General features: G+C 36.9%; 5 protein-coding genes across 9 annotated transcripts; 3 read left to right on the top strand and 2 right to left on the bottom strand.

Moving 5' to 3' along the window:
* The first annotated feature begins 107 nt into the window (after window positions 1-107).
* LOC124183776 (fructose-1,6-bisphosphatase 1) lies at window positions 108-5276 on the top strand. 2 transcript variants are annotated; one of them, XM_046572740.1, is made up of 5 exons: window positions 128-480; window positions 2637-3104; window positions 3349-3538; window positions 3959-4170; window positions 5020-5276. In XM_046572740.1, exons 1-4 carry the CDS (start codon window positions 305-307, stop codon window positions 4148-4150), a joined length of 1026 nt encoding a protein of 341 aa, XP_046428696.1. In that variant the 5' UTR covers window positions 128-304; the 3' UTR covers window positions 4151-4170; window positions 5020-5276. The 2 variants fall into 2 exon arrangements, with proteins under 2 accessions (XP_046428697.1, XP_046428696.1); XM_046572741.1 differs by lacking the exons at window positions 3959-4170; window positions 5020-5276 and adding an exon at window positions 3590-3890 and having other exon boundaries at window positions 108-480; window positions 3349-3556.
* Window positions 4100-8768, bottom strand: LOC124183772 (nuclear cap-binding protein subunit 1). Its single transcript, XM_046572733.1, has 10 exons — window positions 8491-8768; window positions 7205-8168; window positions 6874-7045; window positions 6571-6776; window positions 6308-6411; window positions 5936-6171; window positions 5633-5811; window positions 5241-5496; window positions 5018-5131; window positions 4100-4849 (listed from the first exon to the last, which is right to left on the bottom strand). The coding sequence occupies exons 1-10, from the start codon at window positions 8528-8530 to the stop codon at window positions 4736-4738; spliced, it is 2385 nt and encodes a 794-aa protein (XP_046428689.1). The 5' UTR covers window positions 8531-8768; the 3' UTR covers window positions 4100-4735.
* A 68-nt stretch (window positions 8769-8836) lies between these two features.
* LOC124183773 (NAD-dependent protein deacetylase Sirt6) lies at window positions 8837-11973 on the top strand. 2 transcript variants are annotated; one of them, XM_046572734.1, is made up of 7 exons: window positions 8837-9299; window positions 9414-9541; window positions 10190-10308; window positions 10412-10535; window positions 10659-10832; window positions 10936-11059; window positions 11171-11973. In XM_046572734.1, exons 1-7 carry the CDS (start codon window positions 9234-9236, stop codon window positions 11771-11773), a joined length of 1338 nt encoding a protein of 445 aa, XP_046428690.1. In that variant the 5' UTR covers window positions 8837-9233; the 3' UTR covers window positions 11774-11973. The 2 variants fall into 2 exon arrangements, with proteins under 2 accessions (XP_046428690.1, XP_046428691.1); XM_046572735.1 differs by lacking the exon at window positions 9414-9541.
* A 297-nt stretch (window positions 11974-12270) lies between these two features.
* LOC124183778 (40S ribosomal protein S15) lies at window positions 12271-13272 on the bottom strand. The gene is made up of 3 exons (XM_046572744.1): window positions 13120-13272; window positions 12827-12912; window positions 12271-12657 (listed from the first exon to the last, which is right to left on the bottom strand). The coding sequence occupies exons 1-3, from the start codon at window positions 13126-13128 to the stop codon at window positions 12309-12311; spliced, it is 444 nt and encodes a 147-aa protein (XP_046428700.1). The 5' UTR covers window positions 13129-13272; the 3' UTR covers window positions 12271-12308.
* On the top strand, window positions 13260-15835 carry LOC124183775 (very-long-chain (3R)-3-hydroxyacyl-CoA dehydratase). Of its 3 annotated transcripts, none has more exons than XM_046572736.1 (6): window positions 13260-13376; window positions 13622-13738; window positions 13820-13936; window positions 14227-14485; window positions 14651-14755; window positions 14884-15835. In XM_046572736.1, exons 2-6 carry the CDS (start codon window positions 13655-13657, stop codon window positions 15447-15449), a joined length of 1131 nt encoding a protein of 376 aa, XP_046428692.1. In that variant the 5' UTR covers window positions 13260-13376; window positions 13622-13654; the 3' UTR covers window positions 15450-15835. The 3 variants fall into 3 exon arrangements, with proteins under 3 accessions (XP_046428692.1, XP_046428694.1, XP_046428693.1); XM_046572737.1 differs by lacking the exon at window positions 13260-13376 and adding an exon at window positions 13418-13540; XM_046572738.1 differs by lacking the exons at window positions 13260-13376; window positions 14651-14755 and having other exon boundaries at window positions 13415-13738.
* The last annotated feature ends 516 nt before the right edge of the window (window positions 15836-16351 follow it).

Raw genomic sequence — 16351 nt, 5'->3', positions numbered from 1 at the left:
AGAGTTAAATTATCGCGCGCGGATAGGGTAAAGTAGTGACCATTACTTCGGGGAAACGATTCACTGCCTTTACACTTCCTTGTGTGTAAGCGGCAACAGTCGTGTATATACGTACGTATATTGTTCTGCGGTGAAAGTTCAGTCGTTGCGTGGCAAGCTACCAGTAAACTGAAATATCGTTTCGGTGACGTCCAGTAGTCGATGTACCTTACCAACGTGAGGGTGTATCGAATTCTTCACTCGCAGTGACAAACAGCATAACTTGTTCAGCATTTTGTAACATTTGTAGATTAATTACCTGAAAATGGCATCGAGCGGTCCAGCCTTTGATTCAAATTGCATGACCCTGACGCGGTTCGTCTTGGCCGAACAACGCAAGGTACCAACGGCAACGGGTGATTTGACTCAGCTGTTAAACAGCATTCAAACGGCAGTCAAAGCTGTAAGTTCAGCTGTGCGGAAAGCTGGCATCGCAAATATGTAAGCTTTAAACTTTATACACTCTTAGTTATTTTTTATAAAAAACAGATGGGTCCGTGGTTTCGCGCCAATTCAAAAAGTGCGATTTCTGTGTACGGATTGCCCGTTCGAATTGGCGGATAAATATCAGCGGCACTAGCGACATCATTTGAATGCTTACTTATAGATTCAATAGAATTAAATTATTATTCTGCTCCAAAGTTTTGTGAACGAGTATAGAGCGTAACTTTACAAATCAAAGTACCGATTAAGTCATTTCTCCGTGGTGGTGGGGGATATTCAGCTTGGGGACGAAAACAAAAGTGAATAAAATAAATGAAAGATCGGCGCTTATAGAAGTTGATTACTTTTACTTGTAATCCATAAAATATGTTTTCTTCCTTTGAAACAACAATTTTACGTAATATTAAATTGTAAACGCTTCAGCTAATAACGCGCGGGGCATTTCATCACCACTCAAGTTTTCTTTATTACCAATATTATTACCTGGATCTATATCTTACGGTTCAAATACGAGATAATTACCTATGCGCATATGAAAAATACATGCACGAAATTTTGAAGAAATGTAGATTCAAAATTTGAATGAAAGAATACGTAACATAGCGATAAATTCTATTACAAAATAATAAGTGAATAGATAAACCATGACAAATGACGTATAATTTGTTTGTAAAATCATTGCCGCAGCTAAAGAGTTGCATGTTCACGATCAGAAATAAAAAAACGCGATAACGTCGATCAAAAAACTTCTCTATCTCCGATTTCTATAATAGTTCAAACGGTCCTTCGATTTACAGAACTTGATAATTAACGTGTTAAATTAAAAATCGTGTTAGAAGTAAAACAACCTGCATGTGTACAAGATACGCCGTCGGAGATTATTAAAAAAAAAAACGGAAAAAATTGAAACTAACGATAAGCACAGAGAACTCTATTACATACTGCTTAATTTTTAATTTCGTTTTATCTTAAAATTGGACTATCGAAATTGGAAATTTCTCAATCACACACATCTGTATGTTCGTAAACACTTATTAATAGCTGCAAACAAGCATGTTTACTGTTCGAACGACCAAAGTTTACTCAAGACAGATAAAACCGTTCATTACAAACGCGGTATGTGATGTGTATGTATGTACACATTCCTAATTCGATTCCTATCGTTAGTAAATGCTACGAAATCTGGTTAATTCACCGAGCTGCCTGAGTCACAGTTACGTACTGTAGACCAATAGAACCGAAATATTGGTTTTTTCAACGGCAAAGATTCCGCTTTCTCTTACTTCAAAGTCATAAAAATAAGATGAGTCAGGGAATGTTGATAACACTAATATAACGTGCGTAGTTGAAATCCCCGCTTAATGTGCCTGGGGTCAAATTAGTTTATCACTTATCAGTTACACATAGATTACACCTCAAAATAGAATATGTGTACATGTAAGAAAAGCAGAAGTGAACATAGCTATAGCCAATCGAACTATGCTGTAGCTGAAAGAAATAAAAGCTTTGAATCAATTTTTTTTATATCCAAAATTAAAATGATTAATTTCAATTTCATGTAACATTCGTAATTATCTCTTTCAATGAAAAAGAAAAAGTACGACGTGATTATCGATTTGAGGCATCCGTTGAGGTTTTTCCGGTTTATACACATATGAAAATAGAACAGCTTCGTTTATTCAAAGTTCAGAAAATATAAAATCCTCTTTGATGAATGAATTGTTCAAAAACAATCACAAAATGCTGAATTTTTATGAACTTGTGATTGACAATATGTGAATAAATTATGGGATAAAAATTTGTATACAAAAGTTCATTTACGATCACACCTGAACGATTTATCTGTTAGAGAGTGTTTTCATTTCATTTCAATATAGTTTTCATTACTAAAGACGCGAAGAACTCATGCATTTATTTCAAATGGAAAATACCCACACGGTGTGAAGCATTTCTTGCACTTGACCTGAAAATTTTTACATGACAGGAAGATTTGTTTATTTTATTTTTTTTCAAAAACTAATGTTTAAACCTTGGTACAGGCAAAATAATAATATCTTCAATAGTCTCATATGCATATTAAATAACGATATGATAATTTTACACATTGAAGTAGCTAGTTGTACATGTGTCAATGTAATTTACTTGGTTCAAAGGTACGGTATTGCTGGGTGCACGAACGTTCAGGGTGAAGAAGTCAAAAAATTAGATGTCCTGAGCAATGAACTCTTTATAAACATGCTGACATCTTCATTTACGACCTGTCTCCTAATCAGTGAAGAAAATGAAACTGTGATCGAAGTAGAAGTTGGCAAACAGGGGAAATACATCGTCTGCTTTGATCCTTTGGACGGCTCGTCAAACATTGATTGCCTAATATCCATTGGCTCAATATTTGGAATCTACAAAAAACAAGAAGGCTCAACCGGAGCACCGACAGTTGCTGATGCTCTACAGCCAGGTCGTAATCTGGTAGCAGCGGGATATGCGTTGTATGGTTCGGCAACTATGTTGGTACTCTCAATTGGTCAGGGTGTCAATGGCTTTATGTACGATCCAGCTATCGGCGAATTTATATTAACAGATCAGGACATGAGAATACCATCAAGAGGAAAAATTTACAGGTATTCTAAAAGATGCGCACAAGAACAGAACAACAAAGTCAATACTCATAAACCTGACATAAATCAAATTTTATTTGAATTGAAGCTAAAGTGTACCTTGCAACAAGTAAATTATACATCGAATTGATACGTAAATAAAATGATACCTACTTTATACAAGTACTTTTATGGATGGGCTTAACGTATCACGTGAAATCGAGTTAGTTTAAATGGCGAACAATAATTTATTGTTTTTATGCTGCAGCATAAATGAAGCTCACGAAAGCAAGTGGTCACCGGCGATAAAGGATTATGTCCATTCAAAAAAATACCCAGCAACTGGCAAGCCGTACAATGCCAGATACGTGGGTTCAATGGTAGCTGATGTACACAGGACGCTCAAATACGGTGGGATATTTATGTACCCAGCAACAACAGAGAGTCCAAAGGGAAAGGTATTATTCAATTTAAATACAATATCTTTTGTATTTTTTGTATTGAATACCAACAGAGTCTACCTGTGCACAATTCTATAAATTTCGGCTAACTGATACACGCACTTTCTGACCAGTACATACAATTATCGTGGTACATGTTTGGTAACACGAAATTCGCAAGAATGCACAAATAAAATATGGCTACAGCGATTCTGGGATTATGATTAGTTTTGAGGCATGTTTTACCGAAGCAATATCCATTGACAATTTGGTCTAATATTAAACTGATACTGAACAGCTGGTGTAGAAGAATCCAAATGATAACTGGATAGTGAAATTATAATTCACTGAATAACTAAACTACTTTTCCCAAACAAATGTGAAAAACAGCATTACACAATGTGTAAATAAAATGTACGATTTTGATTTTGTTGCTAGCTTCGTCTCCTCTATGAGTGCATACCCATGGCATACATTTTAACGCAAGCTGGTGGCCTTGCGACAAATGGTGAAATGAGCATACTGGACATTATACCATCTACTATTCATCAAAGGAGCCCAATATTTTTGGGGTCAAAGGATGACGTTGAAGAAATTTTAACTCACATGACACGTCAGAAAACTCAGTAGATTGATATACATACATACTCGTGAGTATATCTCCAAACTGTAACATTATGACACTTGTGAATCCCTATGATAATATCGTTACATACGGTCCATTCATATCTGCAGTGAAATTCTGTCATATTATCGCCCAGGTGATGCAATTTGAAACAGGTAAACTGTTCAAGCATTCAATTTTTAATTGGATTAAAATAAAGTCTTTCTCTTCCTCTACATTTGCTTGCATGAGTCGGTAATAGATAATTTTGATTCAATATTATTCAGGTGTATAGGTTTCTGTATATACACCCATGTACATTGCCGGCAAACTGCTGACTTTCATTAGCATACAACACTATAGGTAGAACTGAATATTCTGCTACCGATTGAAAAAATTCCAACAACAATTTAGACTTGATGTACATTAACATAAATACGGATAATCAAATGTCATTTAAATATACTCGGAAACTCTATTTACCTAATATTCACGACTGAAATTGTCCTAAGAGTTATCAATAAAATAATATAACTGTTATGTATAATATATGTATATATCATACTTCATACCAATCCCTTGAAGACGAAACGTTCAGTGATTTGAACATCTTATGCACGTAACGAAACAAACTGGTGAAATACGTCAAGAATGTGTGGATCCAGATCTGGCGTGAACAAAAGTGTTTCCAGTGTTGACGAGTATTTTTGTACTTGTTCGTGATGCTAAAAAAAGAAGCAAAATTTCTCTTTTAACTTGTAGTGAATTAATCATAACACTTGCGAACTGATTAACAGCTTTCTATAATGCATTACACTCTTCTAAGCGATCAGTTTGGTAGTCCAAGAAAGCCACTAAAGAAGCGTTGAGGGTTTTTTTTTTTTTTTACTTACAGCCAAAAATACCTGCTGCAACCTTCCAATAGTCCATCTGTACCAGTGAGTATTGTAATCGATGCCATCTGTATCACATCTAACAAGATGTTCGGAAAGAATCATAATAAAACGCTGTAAAAGAATAAAAAAGCAATTATCAAGTGTTTTGAATAAGTGCCATCTCACAGCTTACATAACATGTTCAACCGAGATTGCAAGTATGTAATATTAATAATTATACCTGAAAAATGATGAGGAATAAATTCTTTTGATCTGCTTGAGCAGCTTCCAATTTTTCTTCCATTCGCTCTACAACGTCTTCAGATGGTCTTTCTCCCGACTTATCTTTAGTATTGTCCTCATCTTCCGAAGACGATCCAGATCTACTTTCCGCCCTTCGTAACTTTTCTCTGGCCTCCGTCACTTCTGTGTTCAGTTTAATGACATGTTTATTCTTTTTACGGATCGTCAAATGAAGAATTTCCCAGATGTAGAGTCTGAAAATAATGGGGTTGCAATATTTAGCTTGGTTAAAATTAGTACCAAGTTCTAAGAGTCATATTCTATTTTCGATTATTAATTAAATTCTAAGATAAAAGTTTGTAGAATTGGTTCAAAATTACATTGACTCACTTAGTAAATTCAGATGTCATTTCCCGAGAAAATATCCAATTGGCTATAGCACTGCATTCAATTATTCCAGTCTTTAAGAATTTGTCTGAGAGTACAACCATCATTTGATAATGATTTTTCCATAGGGCATGCATATTTCTTAGAATGCATATTTGTGCCTCCTCTGATTCGGCCAGAGCCTATGAAAAACAAGCAAAAGTCTGCAGTTAGGTTCAATGCCACAAAATTTTGTCAAACTATTTAACATAGGTATGAAATGATATAGTTCAATATAATGATTTTATAAGAGAAGACTATTCTTACCTTGAATACATAATGAAACTTTCCAATAGCGGCGAAACTGTGGCTGAAGCTCTTTGACCCCAGGTTAAGCAACGTCTGTACAAATACGTCAATTTTCAACGGATTGAATGTGTTTGATTCCTCATTGTCTCCTTGACCTGGTAAGGTATTCAAAACGGTCAATACTTCTTCCGGGGTGCATTTGCGGCGTATTGAAACAACTAGTTCATGGGCTGCAGAAGTTCCAGGAAGTGTGCCTGAAAAAAATTGAACAAAGTCGATTGCTAGAAAGATTTATTCAAGAAAAGATGACATTCTAATATAATGTAAAATTTATGATAATGAAATGATACTGCGATGAGATATCAAATATCAGAGTGTAAAAATACTGACTTGCGCCTTCGGAAGTGTACTTGTAAATTGGTTCTGGAGGCAAAGGGATCAGTTCGGCGTAAGTTTCTGGCATCATATCGCGAATTCTTTGAAAGTAGGATAGTCTGTAACAAAAAGTATTTTTTGATACATTGATGCATGGTAATTATCAAAATATCTCTGATTTTTCAATCTTTGATCCAACAAAAAATGGTTTGTATATTTTGTTTGAAGGATAAGCTGGAACTTTCATCTTGTAGAAATGAGGAAAAATCATTTCTTACCTCAATGCTTTCAGCAGCACTTCTTTTATGAATTTAGGCCGAGGATGTTCAGGGTCACGCTGGAGGCATGAGTCCCAATCTTCCCATGACCAACGAAATTGGAAGTTGCTCAGATGATAGGCAAACCACCAAACAAATCTATCGAATGCTGCCGCAGCCATGCTGTCGATGCGACGGAATAAAATTTCGGTAGCCTGTGCTAAAACCTTTATAACACAGTGCAGGGTGTATAAGATACTATAACACAGCGAATTTTATTATCGTTACCAGTTAAACTCATTGGGAATTTATCATTTATATTACCTGTGGCATAGTCGATGGTTGCAACTTACAAAGTTCAATCAAAATCGATCCATAGCAGATTTCCAAATGTTTTGGAGATGGTAATCTGAAGAGTTCTCCAAACATTACTTCCACAATACAATAATCAAGTGGAATTTTTGCTTTGTATGGAAAGTTCAATAATTGCGCCGCGCTGTAAATCAGAATAAAAATAGCTTCATTGAAAATAGGTATTACTCGCTTTGAAGTGAAATCATATAACAAAGTATTACCAGCAAAAATCGAAAATGATTACAATGTAAGTAAAAAAGAAGTAATTAAGAAAATGAGAATAACAGAAGATGAAGCTTACCAATCTTTTCTTTCAAAGAAGTGATTATCAATAATTTGCCGAAGATGTTCTTCGATAAGAAATCTCTCTATAGCATGACTGCCAGGCAGCAGTGGCCCTTCCGCTGGACAGTCAGTATAGTCAAACATGCGAAATACAACAGTTGGTATCGGGTACGTGTAAGATTCATGGTGTGGTGGAGGCAGAAGCGTTGGAAGATTGTGTTGTAGAGCTTCACATAAAATAGAGTCGAAAGCAAGATATGGTCGAGGAATGTGTTTTTCCGCCCAATTATCCTGCCTCAATTTTCGTACTTGAGCCCAGAGACAGTCCAAATATTCTTCCTGAGGGTGAGGTGTGTCACTGGACCATACTTTTAGAGCAGGTTGATGTTTCTTACTTCGTTTGTTCAAAAATACTTCAATGGTCACCATAAGGTGATCCAGTTCTTGCTCTTTCTTTTCATATAACTCTCGACCAACCCACGGCAGGGTTGAGAGAACAGCAAAAACGTACCAGTCTCGTCTAACTTGAGGTACGCTGTCCTCATTTGCCGTGTCTAACATATTATCGAAGAGCTGCATAAGCGACCCGCAAGATAAGACGTGACAGTTGACTAAGTCAGCAAGAAACCGGAGCGAATATCTAGCAGCGTTCCATTTGCAACTTTTTAAAGAATCTTTAAAATTTTTCACCATATAGTCAACAAATTCACCACCAAAGTTGAAATTCTTTGCATTCAGCAGCCCCACCAGCGTTGTGTAGATCGTACATTTCTCTGGCATTTTTATAGCGCAATCAGTCAATATTCGGAGAATCTTAGTACGAAACACACCGAGATCCGCTTCTAGCACAGACGCTAACCCTTCCAAATTACTTTCTAATGACGAAGTTGACTTTTCACCCACTCGCAATATAAGCGATTCCAGGCGATCTTCAATTTCCTGATTCTCTGATACCCTCCTCCGCTTCTTATAGACGCGGTCTGCAAATTGAAGTTCATCATAGCATGCGACCATCTACTCTGAGATTCGTCTTCAATGTCATTAGATTAATTGAAAACAAAAATGTGGAGTAAGAAAAATTTCTCACAAATACGTATGTACATACATATGCGACTAATAAGCATCAGGTACAATGATTGGGCCAAAAATAAGGTTAGATTAAATAAGGTTAGGTTCAATGAATTCGACTAGCGTTGATACTTAAAAATTCAATATAAATCGGGGTAGTTTGAAATGGCTGCGAGCGGTGCGATACTCTAACATATGGTGAGATGAGAGTATGTTTTCTATCAGTAATCATACCGTATCCATCGTCATCGTCATGTGCTCTCCTGCGACTCATAGTTTCGGTGCAGGATTACAACGGAACCAACAACAAACGTAGAACACGGAACAGGTTGCCACGGTCCGTTATTAACCTTGGATAAACTGAAGCCCCGAAATTTCTAAAACGTAACTCGATCCAGAGAATATGATCTCTCCTGTATAAAACGGATCTTCGCCAACGACAATCCGTTGAAAGTCATTTGATGCTGGGTGTCAAAAAGTTGCAATCGGAGCGTCGAACGTTCGTTCAAATTAGTTCCACGACGAACTTTTAGGTGGCAGAAGAGTCCGCGACGACGTTGGACGACGCCGAGCGTCGCTCCAACGCGCAACCTGCTTTGCGCAAAGAGTAGTTTTATGATCTTTTCTGGTGTTCGTTGTGGATATTTGGTGGTGTCCCGTGGATTCCTAATAGTGAATAAACCTGAGTTAGATTTATTTCTGAAAATTTTCATCGACATTTCGTCGTTTACCGGTGTCTCATCAGTAATCGTAAAGTTCCCGGCAAATCATAATCATAATTTTAAAATTGTTTATATTAAATTTCATCACCGAAGCTCGGCGGAAACGCACGAACCCGAGCATTTAAACGTGGATTTTTGATAATAATTACGTCATCATCGACGGCGGTAGGGGGCGGATTATTATTTGGCAACAAGGGTTGTTGCTCTGCGGCCATTGTTAGCCGCTAGGCGGAAGGGCGTGAGGGGGGAGGGACGATGTCATGCAGCTACGCCGATGGTTTATCGCCGTACGAGAACAAGGGTCAGCTTGGCCTCGAGGAGGTAATTTTCGCCGTTATGTACGGTCCGAAGTTGGATTGGCGATATCGCCATTGGGCAGTAATTGCTGATCCTCCAGGCGAATCAATAACCCAATGCCACTCTCCTCCTTTTTAGAAATTCGACAGCGCCGAGACTCTTCGTATCAAATGCGATTTGTTGGCTGATTGGATAGACGGGGCACGTCATGTTGTCGTTCACACCGGCGCGGGAATCAGTACCGCTGCCGGTATTCCCGATTTTAGGTAATTCATTCATTCGAGGACGCTCGTTAGTAATTGTAACTAGGGTACTTCGGCGTCATGACATTACGTGCCAACGTCAGCTCTAGTAGATTGCAATCACGAGATGATTTGCGGATAATTTCATCGAAAATAACACTCTCTTCGTACAGTATAGATTCATAAAAGAGTTTTGCGATACCGTGACAGCTATGACAAGCGGGAATATTTGTGCCATGAATTTTTGAATTTAGATCATCTCGAATTTTTTCCTCCAACTTCGTTCCTAATTCATTCGTTTTATTCTATTAGATGTATCCGATTTGTGCTTTTTCAAATTAATTTCGAATAATTCACAGAGAGATTGATAGGGTAATTCAGATTTGTTGCTACTTTTCTGAATTAAATGGACACGTCGTCTACTGCAAAATTTATTGATATTACGCACATTGTATACATGAGACGATTATTCTATATGTCAAGTTATTGTTATATTTAGAACATGAATTGATGTATCAATTCAGCACAATATTTTTATGTTACTGTCTTTTCAAACTTGGATAACCCTGTGTACCAAAATCGCCTAATAATATACTTCCAGTTCAAATGAATGCAAAAAATACGTCACTTCTCAAACGTAACAGCCTTAATGTTATATGTTTCCATCCATAGAGGACCGAAGGGTGTCTGGACTTTGGAGGAGAAAGGGTTGAAACCTGAAATGAATATATCATTTGACGAAGCAAAGCCAACCAAGACTCACATGGCTTTGAAGAAGTTGATTGATTGCAGTAAGGGTGTACCTAGCACAAGACTATGGAAAATTAATTAACAAATTTGGAAAACAATATGAAATGTTGAATCTGGGCCTAATCGGATTTTGTTGCTCCACAGATAAGGTCAAATTCATTGTGAGCCAAAATATTGACGGACTGCACCTGCGATCTGGAGTTCAGCGGCAGAAGCTTGCAGAGTTGCATGGAAATATGTTCACTGAACAGTGTGACAAGTGTGGAAGGTACAAGTTTGTTTACACTGTAAGAATTGAGATGCTTAATTAGAGGTGTGATTCGAGTGTAAAACAATATTCGTACCCTAAATTATCGCGAGATCATAACGCACTTCCTGATTTGGTTCACAGACAATTTATTCGCAACCTTGCTACAAAGAGTGTTGGGAAAAAATGTTTGGGAACGGTATGTCGATCTGAACAAATTGGAGGACGACCTTGTCGAGGTCGAATGCATGACACGATACTTGACTGGGAGCATAACTTACCTGACAATGACTTAGCACTCTCAGACCTTCATGCCAGGTCAGTTTGTATTCCATTGTTATAACTTTTTTAACCACGTTTTGATTTCTGGCACTTCAGAAGAAAAATATAAATCAAATTGTCAACAATTTTTCAATTACAGTGTTGCCGATTTGAGCATTTGTCTGGGAACAACTTTACAAATCATACCAAGTGGGAATTTGCCTCTTTATACAAAGAAGTATGGTGGCAGACTTGTTATTTGCAATCTGCAGCCAACGAAGCATGTAAGGATGCTTTTCAACTAGACTTCATTATTTTTATTTCAACCGTAACCTCAGTCTTGTCTCTTAATACAATTATCAACTAAATGTTTTGACAGACGATCATTATTTTAGGATAAAAAAGCAGATTTGGTGATAAACGGTATGGTCGATGACATAATAGTGATGGTAATGAAGAAATTAGGTCTGGAATTACCAGAGTATGACAGCAAATTAGATCCAACAAGAAACACAGACATGACATCCAATCAGATGGATTGGACAATACCGACAGCACGTGTCAAAGAGATGAAAATATTGTACAAAAAAGTTTGTAAGCCAACGCAGCGAAAGCGAAAAACCTTCATGTATGAACGAGAAAAGGAAGAATTTCCAAAAAAGTTGAGCAAAGAAAAAATACCTGTAACCGATGATAGAATGTTAAAGACAGAAAATATAGACCATATATTGGACGGTAAGTCTGTGATGGGAAACACTGAAATCATAGAGATGGATAAGGTGAAACAAGAAGATGTCGATACGGAACTTCAAGTCAAACAAGAAATATTTAAGAAAACTAGTCAGAATTCCGTAATATTGGCTGATGACGGTACATTTGCCTCAGATAGGAAATTTTCCTATAAAGGTAAATCAGATGACAATGTTGCATTTAATAGTCCAAGTGTGTCAGACAACAATCCAAGTTCATGTAGCAATAATAAAGCTTCTGTGATTTAATATTTCACCTCAAACTAATATTCTCAACAAATGTTTACTCTGCAACAAAACTATTAATGTTATAAAATGTGTGTGTATATTAGACCGTGTAACATTGTTCTCCCGTTTTTTCCAAGACAGCATCATCAAGTTCTAATTATTATGAAATTATTATCATATAGAGTTGTTGTGTACGTGACGAATAAAGCTTCCTATTTTTATACCCGAATTGACTTGCTTTTGATATTTCTTGTCAAGTGGTAATTAATTATTCATGCATTCATAAAGATTGAGTATGTACTGTATCTTAAAATAGAGCACAGATACAGAGAATCTCTGCTGAAAGGGCAGGCTCTGAGCCACGTGTAGCAGACAAATGTTGGGAAAGAAAACTTGTGCACATGACTCGAAATCAGTCATTTCTCTATAAATCTGCTGGATATGATTTTTCAAGTAATTAGAGAGGAAATATCTGATTGGTAATGGAGTGAATCATTATAAAACGATGGATCAGAAAATGGTATTTTACGCCGTTTATTTATTACATACAAGCAATTTACTTGAGAGGAATAAACCTGGAGGAGTGAGTAGCACCAATACCAGGCCTACCATGCTTAACAGGCTTGTAGGTGACAGAGAACTCCCCAAGGTAGTGTCCGATCATCTCAGGCTTAATTTCCACCTGGTTGAAAGTCTTTCCGTTATAAACGCCAACAATGGATCCAACCATTTCTGGGACAATGATCATGTTGCGAAGGTGAGTCTTGACAATTTCTGGCTTCTCATTTGGAGGAGCCTCCTTCTTCGCTTTACGGAGTTTCTTCACAAGAGCCATCGGCTTGCGCTTGAGACCATGTGAAAAACGCCTGCGAGCACGAGCGTGTAGCAGCTCCATCAGCTGTTCACTGTAATCAGATAGATTCAAAAGATTAATTATTATAATTAATTCCCAATTACGAGTGTTCATCATATCGATATCAGTAACTTTGACGTTAGGTGAATCGATGAAAAAAGTAAGGTTAGGTCGGCTATTGACATTCGTAAACGCGAGCGTAGATTTGAATCTTGACTCACTTGGGCATGTCGAGGAGTTGGTCCAGGTCGACGCCTCGGAAGGTAAACTTCCTGAAGGCCCTCTTCTTCTTCTGAGTTTCATCAACCTGCAACAAAATTAACGATTAACGGTCAGCCTGTGTCGGTGAAAGGAACGCATTAGAGTGGAGGTTTATAACGACTGAACAAACGTAAATATCATCAAAAACATCTAGGGTGAATCGAGAAAAACCGGAGAATTAAAAGTAGTATCATTTTTTTTAAGGATCGTAAAGATATTTTTGGATTATTCAACAAAATCCGTAATACTTCACCTCTGCCATGTTTGCGCCTCTTGTCGGGGAACGCGAAAGGTTGCGCACGCTACTTCAATTCCACTTCCGTCCTCACTTCACACGAATTATTTACTTCCCATTTTTGCCGCTAGAGTCGGTAAGTCAAAAAGTAGCTAGCCATGGGTGATATTCGTGTTAGTTCTGGGGAGCGAAGTAGGTGCAGTGCGAGTCGGTAGCGTTGGGTTTTCTATCGTCGTCTAAGCAGCGGGATGAAAAGGGATACGACATTGATATCGGTACGTCAGTTGACTATACCGGTATTGGAGCATGCATACTTACTGGCTGTTCTTCGAATTGTCAATAGCTTACCATTTAATTTTTCTGACACGTCAACTTTCATTAGGTTTATTCCTTCAGTAGAACTGAGTAGAACAAGTAGTGACAGAATCGCCAGCTGCTTGTAATATTTCGTTTTTTTTTCATTGGACTGATTTATGATTACACGGCTGACCATTGTCGATTTAAACGCATTTCAACGTAGGTGGACACCTGAGATTACCTGAAATTTACGATAATGCCGGAGGTGCCGTCGCCTTTCGTGTATTGGGCCCAGACTGAGAGCCAGGTTACACTTAAGGTCGATTTAACTGATGTCAAGGTTTGCATTCTCAATATTTTAAACTCGATCAATTAGTAGAGATTTAATGATCACTGTTTAATTAGCTGATATCGCTTTCAGAACCCTGGCGTTGACTTGCACGAAAAGAAATTAAAATTCGTAGCCAATGGGCAAGGTGCTAGAGGCCCTGACAGCTATGCTTTCACCTTGGATTTTCATTCGGGAATTGATCCTGAGGCATAGTATATGATTTATACAACGATGATATGCAGTAGGACTCATTGATAGGCAGTTCATATCATGCTATGCGTTAGCTATATGATATCAAGCTTATTATGTAATTTATTCTACTTATGTGACTGATATACACTCGCACTGTTACTAAACTTTGAAATGAAACTTTTATTTTACATATATTTTACTACATTGATGCTAGACTATGATCCAGCTTCAACTGTGTATCATCATTGGCTCTAGTATGAAATCAAGACATTTTTATTAATACAATATTTGAAATGGATCAACAGGAAAGCAATTTTAAAGTAATTGATCGACAAGTTGACTTTATTCTGCGTAAAAAATCAAGTGGCTGGTGGCCTCGGCTAACTAGTCAACCTCAAAAACCAGCTTGGCTGAAAATTGATTTCGATAAGTGGAAGAGTCAGGATGCCGATGGCGACGAAGATGAAGGAACAGGGATCGATGGAGAGGGAAAACGAGATATTACTAAGGATTACCCAAACATGTATGATAAACTTTACAAAGAAGAATGTGGATATAGGCAAGGTATTGGAGCCGTTCATTCTCTGATATGTAAAATCAACATCATTAATTCCTCCATATGGCGCTAATGACTAATACTTGAAATAACAGCCATCGGATGCTAATTCAATGTCTTAGACGAATCTATATTTGTTAATACTTAGCCTAACGAAACCTTATCTCTTACAGAAGACTTGAAGAAAGTTTACCTAGTTTTTTACAATTTATGTCAATTTGTTGGATTCGCTTACATATTAATGATAATGGCAGTAAGATACTCACGGGATGGGCCAGGTAAATACACCTCAATAGTCGTGTTATGTCTTCAAAATGTTTGATTAACTTAACAGAATAATTAGAATATTTTTGTGTAGAGTACCTGATAAATATAACAATATATCATGGTTTACATGTAATTGCAGACTCTATGCCAACTACGTATGAATCGGTAGGGACAGCGATGAAATTTGTACAATTACTACAATTTCTGGAAGTAATGCACCCTCTATTTGGATACACAAAGGGAGGATTTATGACGCCATTACTACAAGTTGGAGCTAGAGCAATTATATTGTTCTGCATGATAGAATCAGAACCTCGAATGCAAACAAAACCAGTTGTATTTTACTTATTTGTAGTATGGAGCTCCGTTGAAATAGTTAGATATCCGTACTATTTGACACAACTGTTTAAAACAGAGTTCAGTTTTCTGACGTGGCTACGATACACAATATGGATGCCGCTCTATCCCCTTGGTTTCCTCTGCGAAGGTATAATAATACTGAGGAACATTCCATATTTTGAAGAGACTAACCGGTTCACAGTTGCCATGCCCAACGAATGGAATTTTGCATTTCATTTTCCTTCGGCAATGAGAATATATCTATTGTTACTCTGCTTGCCAGGTATGTACATAATGATGTCGCATATGAATCGTGTCAGATATCAAAAATTGTCAAAGACTAACATAAAAAGAAAGTACAATTAGTTATTGCTTAATTGGGCATATAAATACATAAATACAATTGGATTGAGCATGGACTAAGTAGCATTGTGTTATGTCTTTTTACAAATAATTCTTAGAGTAAGCTTAAAGATGGTGTTTTGTGCAACACGCTAACAATGAAGTACCTACGGGAGTATTGTTGGAGAAATTTGAACAAATAAAATAGATTTCTTCCTTCTTATTCCCCATTACGAGACGGCACTTTTACCATGTAATAATTATATTCATATTGGTATAACCAATGTAAATACTCATCAAATGTCAATGATGTACATAATGAATGAAAGTATCAAGTGTTGAAATTTATACAGCGCATATGCTGTGAATTTGTATTCTATTAATGTCATTAAAATTCTAGTTTTATTATTGATGTGATTATCAGCATGAAATTGTGTAGCCTCAATAAACATTTAATCACCTACACTCTGAAGTTACAAACTATCTGATAATCCTTATATACCATGAAAGTATATCAGAATGAATTGCCCTATTTGGACAATGTACACTGACCAGACTGACTCGAGTTGAGAAATCTTCAACAGTAATCTATACACTTTCATTTCAAAGAGCTCCAACCTATATTCAAATCTGAATTAATTCAAACTATGAATGTGAAAAAATTATTATTTCAATGAGCTTAACTAAGGTAAATAAAATGCAATAACAGTTCAATTGAACAAGTTATTATCACGTATGTTGAATGTTTCCTGGTTCATAATCTCGTAGTTATATTTGCTTTTGCAGTTTGAAATCAGACTTGGGCAAGTTATTGTCAATACTGACAACGAGCGGGAATTATCATTCTCATCAAGATAGTTAAAACCTTTATCAAATTCCTGAGCATTACAACTAACAAATTCTGTGGACGAAGGTGGAGTGAATGG

This window comes from Neodiprion fabricii, chromosome 5 (assembly GCF_021155785.1).
Source record: "Neodiprion fabricii isolate iyNeoFabr1 chromosome 5, iyNeoFabr1.1, whole genome shotgun sequence".
Lineage (NCBI taxonomy): Eukaryota > Metazoa > Arthropoda > Insecta > Hymenoptera > Diprionidae > Neodiprion > Neodiprion fabricii.
Note: the sequence above shows the minus strand (reverse complement) of the source record. Positions and strands in the feature narration are given on the sequence as shown.

Coding starts and splice junctions, on each gene's coding strand:
- LOC124183775 (XM_046572736.1), top strand. CDS start 13,655: ATGCCGGAGGTGCCGTCGCCTTTCGTGTATTGGGCCCAGACTGAGAGC. Junction 14,486..14,650: donor AGAATGTGGATATAGGCAAG/GTATTGGAGCCG, acceptor TATCTCTTACAG/AAGACTTGAAGAAAGTTTAC. Junction 14,756..14,883: donor ATACTCACGGGATGGGCCAG/GTAAATACACCT, acceptor ATGTAATTGCAG/ACTCTATGCCAACTACGTAT.
- LOC124183776 (XM_046572740.1), top strand. CDS start 305: ATGGCATCGAGCGGTCCAGCCTTTGATTCAAATTGCATGACCCTGACG. Junction 481..2,636: donor AAAGCTGGCATCGCAAATAT/GTAAGCTTTAAA, acceptor CTTGGTTCAAAG/GTACGGTATTGCTGGGTGCA. Junction 3,539..3,958: donor CAGAGAGTCCAAAGGGAAAG/GTATTATTCAAT, acceptor TTTTGTTGCTAG/CTTCGTCTCCTCTATGAGTG.
- LOC124183778 (XM_046572744.1), bottom strand. Junction 12,658..12,826: donor CAACTCCTCGACATGCCCAA/GTGAGTCAAGAT, acceptor ATCTGATTACAG/TGAACAGCTGATGGAGCTGC.
- LOC124183773 (XM_046572734.1), top strand. CDS start 9,234: ATGTCATGCAGCTACGCCGATGGTTTATCGCCGTACGAGAACAAGGGT. Junction 9,542..10,189: donor GCCGGTATTCCCGATTTTAG/GTAATTCATTCA, acceptor TTCCATCCATAG/AGGACCGAAGGGTGTCTGGA. Junction 11,060..11,170: donor ATCTGCAGCCAACGAAGCAT/GTAAGGATGCTT, acceptor TCATTATTTTAG/GATAAAAAAGCAGATTTGGT.
- LOC124183772 (XM_046572733.1), bottom strand. CDS start 8,530: ATGAGTCGCAGGAGAGCACATGACGATGACGATGGATACG. Junction 8,169..8,490: donor TGACGATGACGATGGATACG/GTATGATTACTG, acceptor TTCAATTTGCAG/ACCGCGTCTATAAGAAGCGG. Junction 6,412..6,570: donor GTGCTGCTGAAAGCATTGAG/GTAAGAAATGAT, acceptor TTTTTGTTACAG/ACTATCCTACTTTCAAAGAA.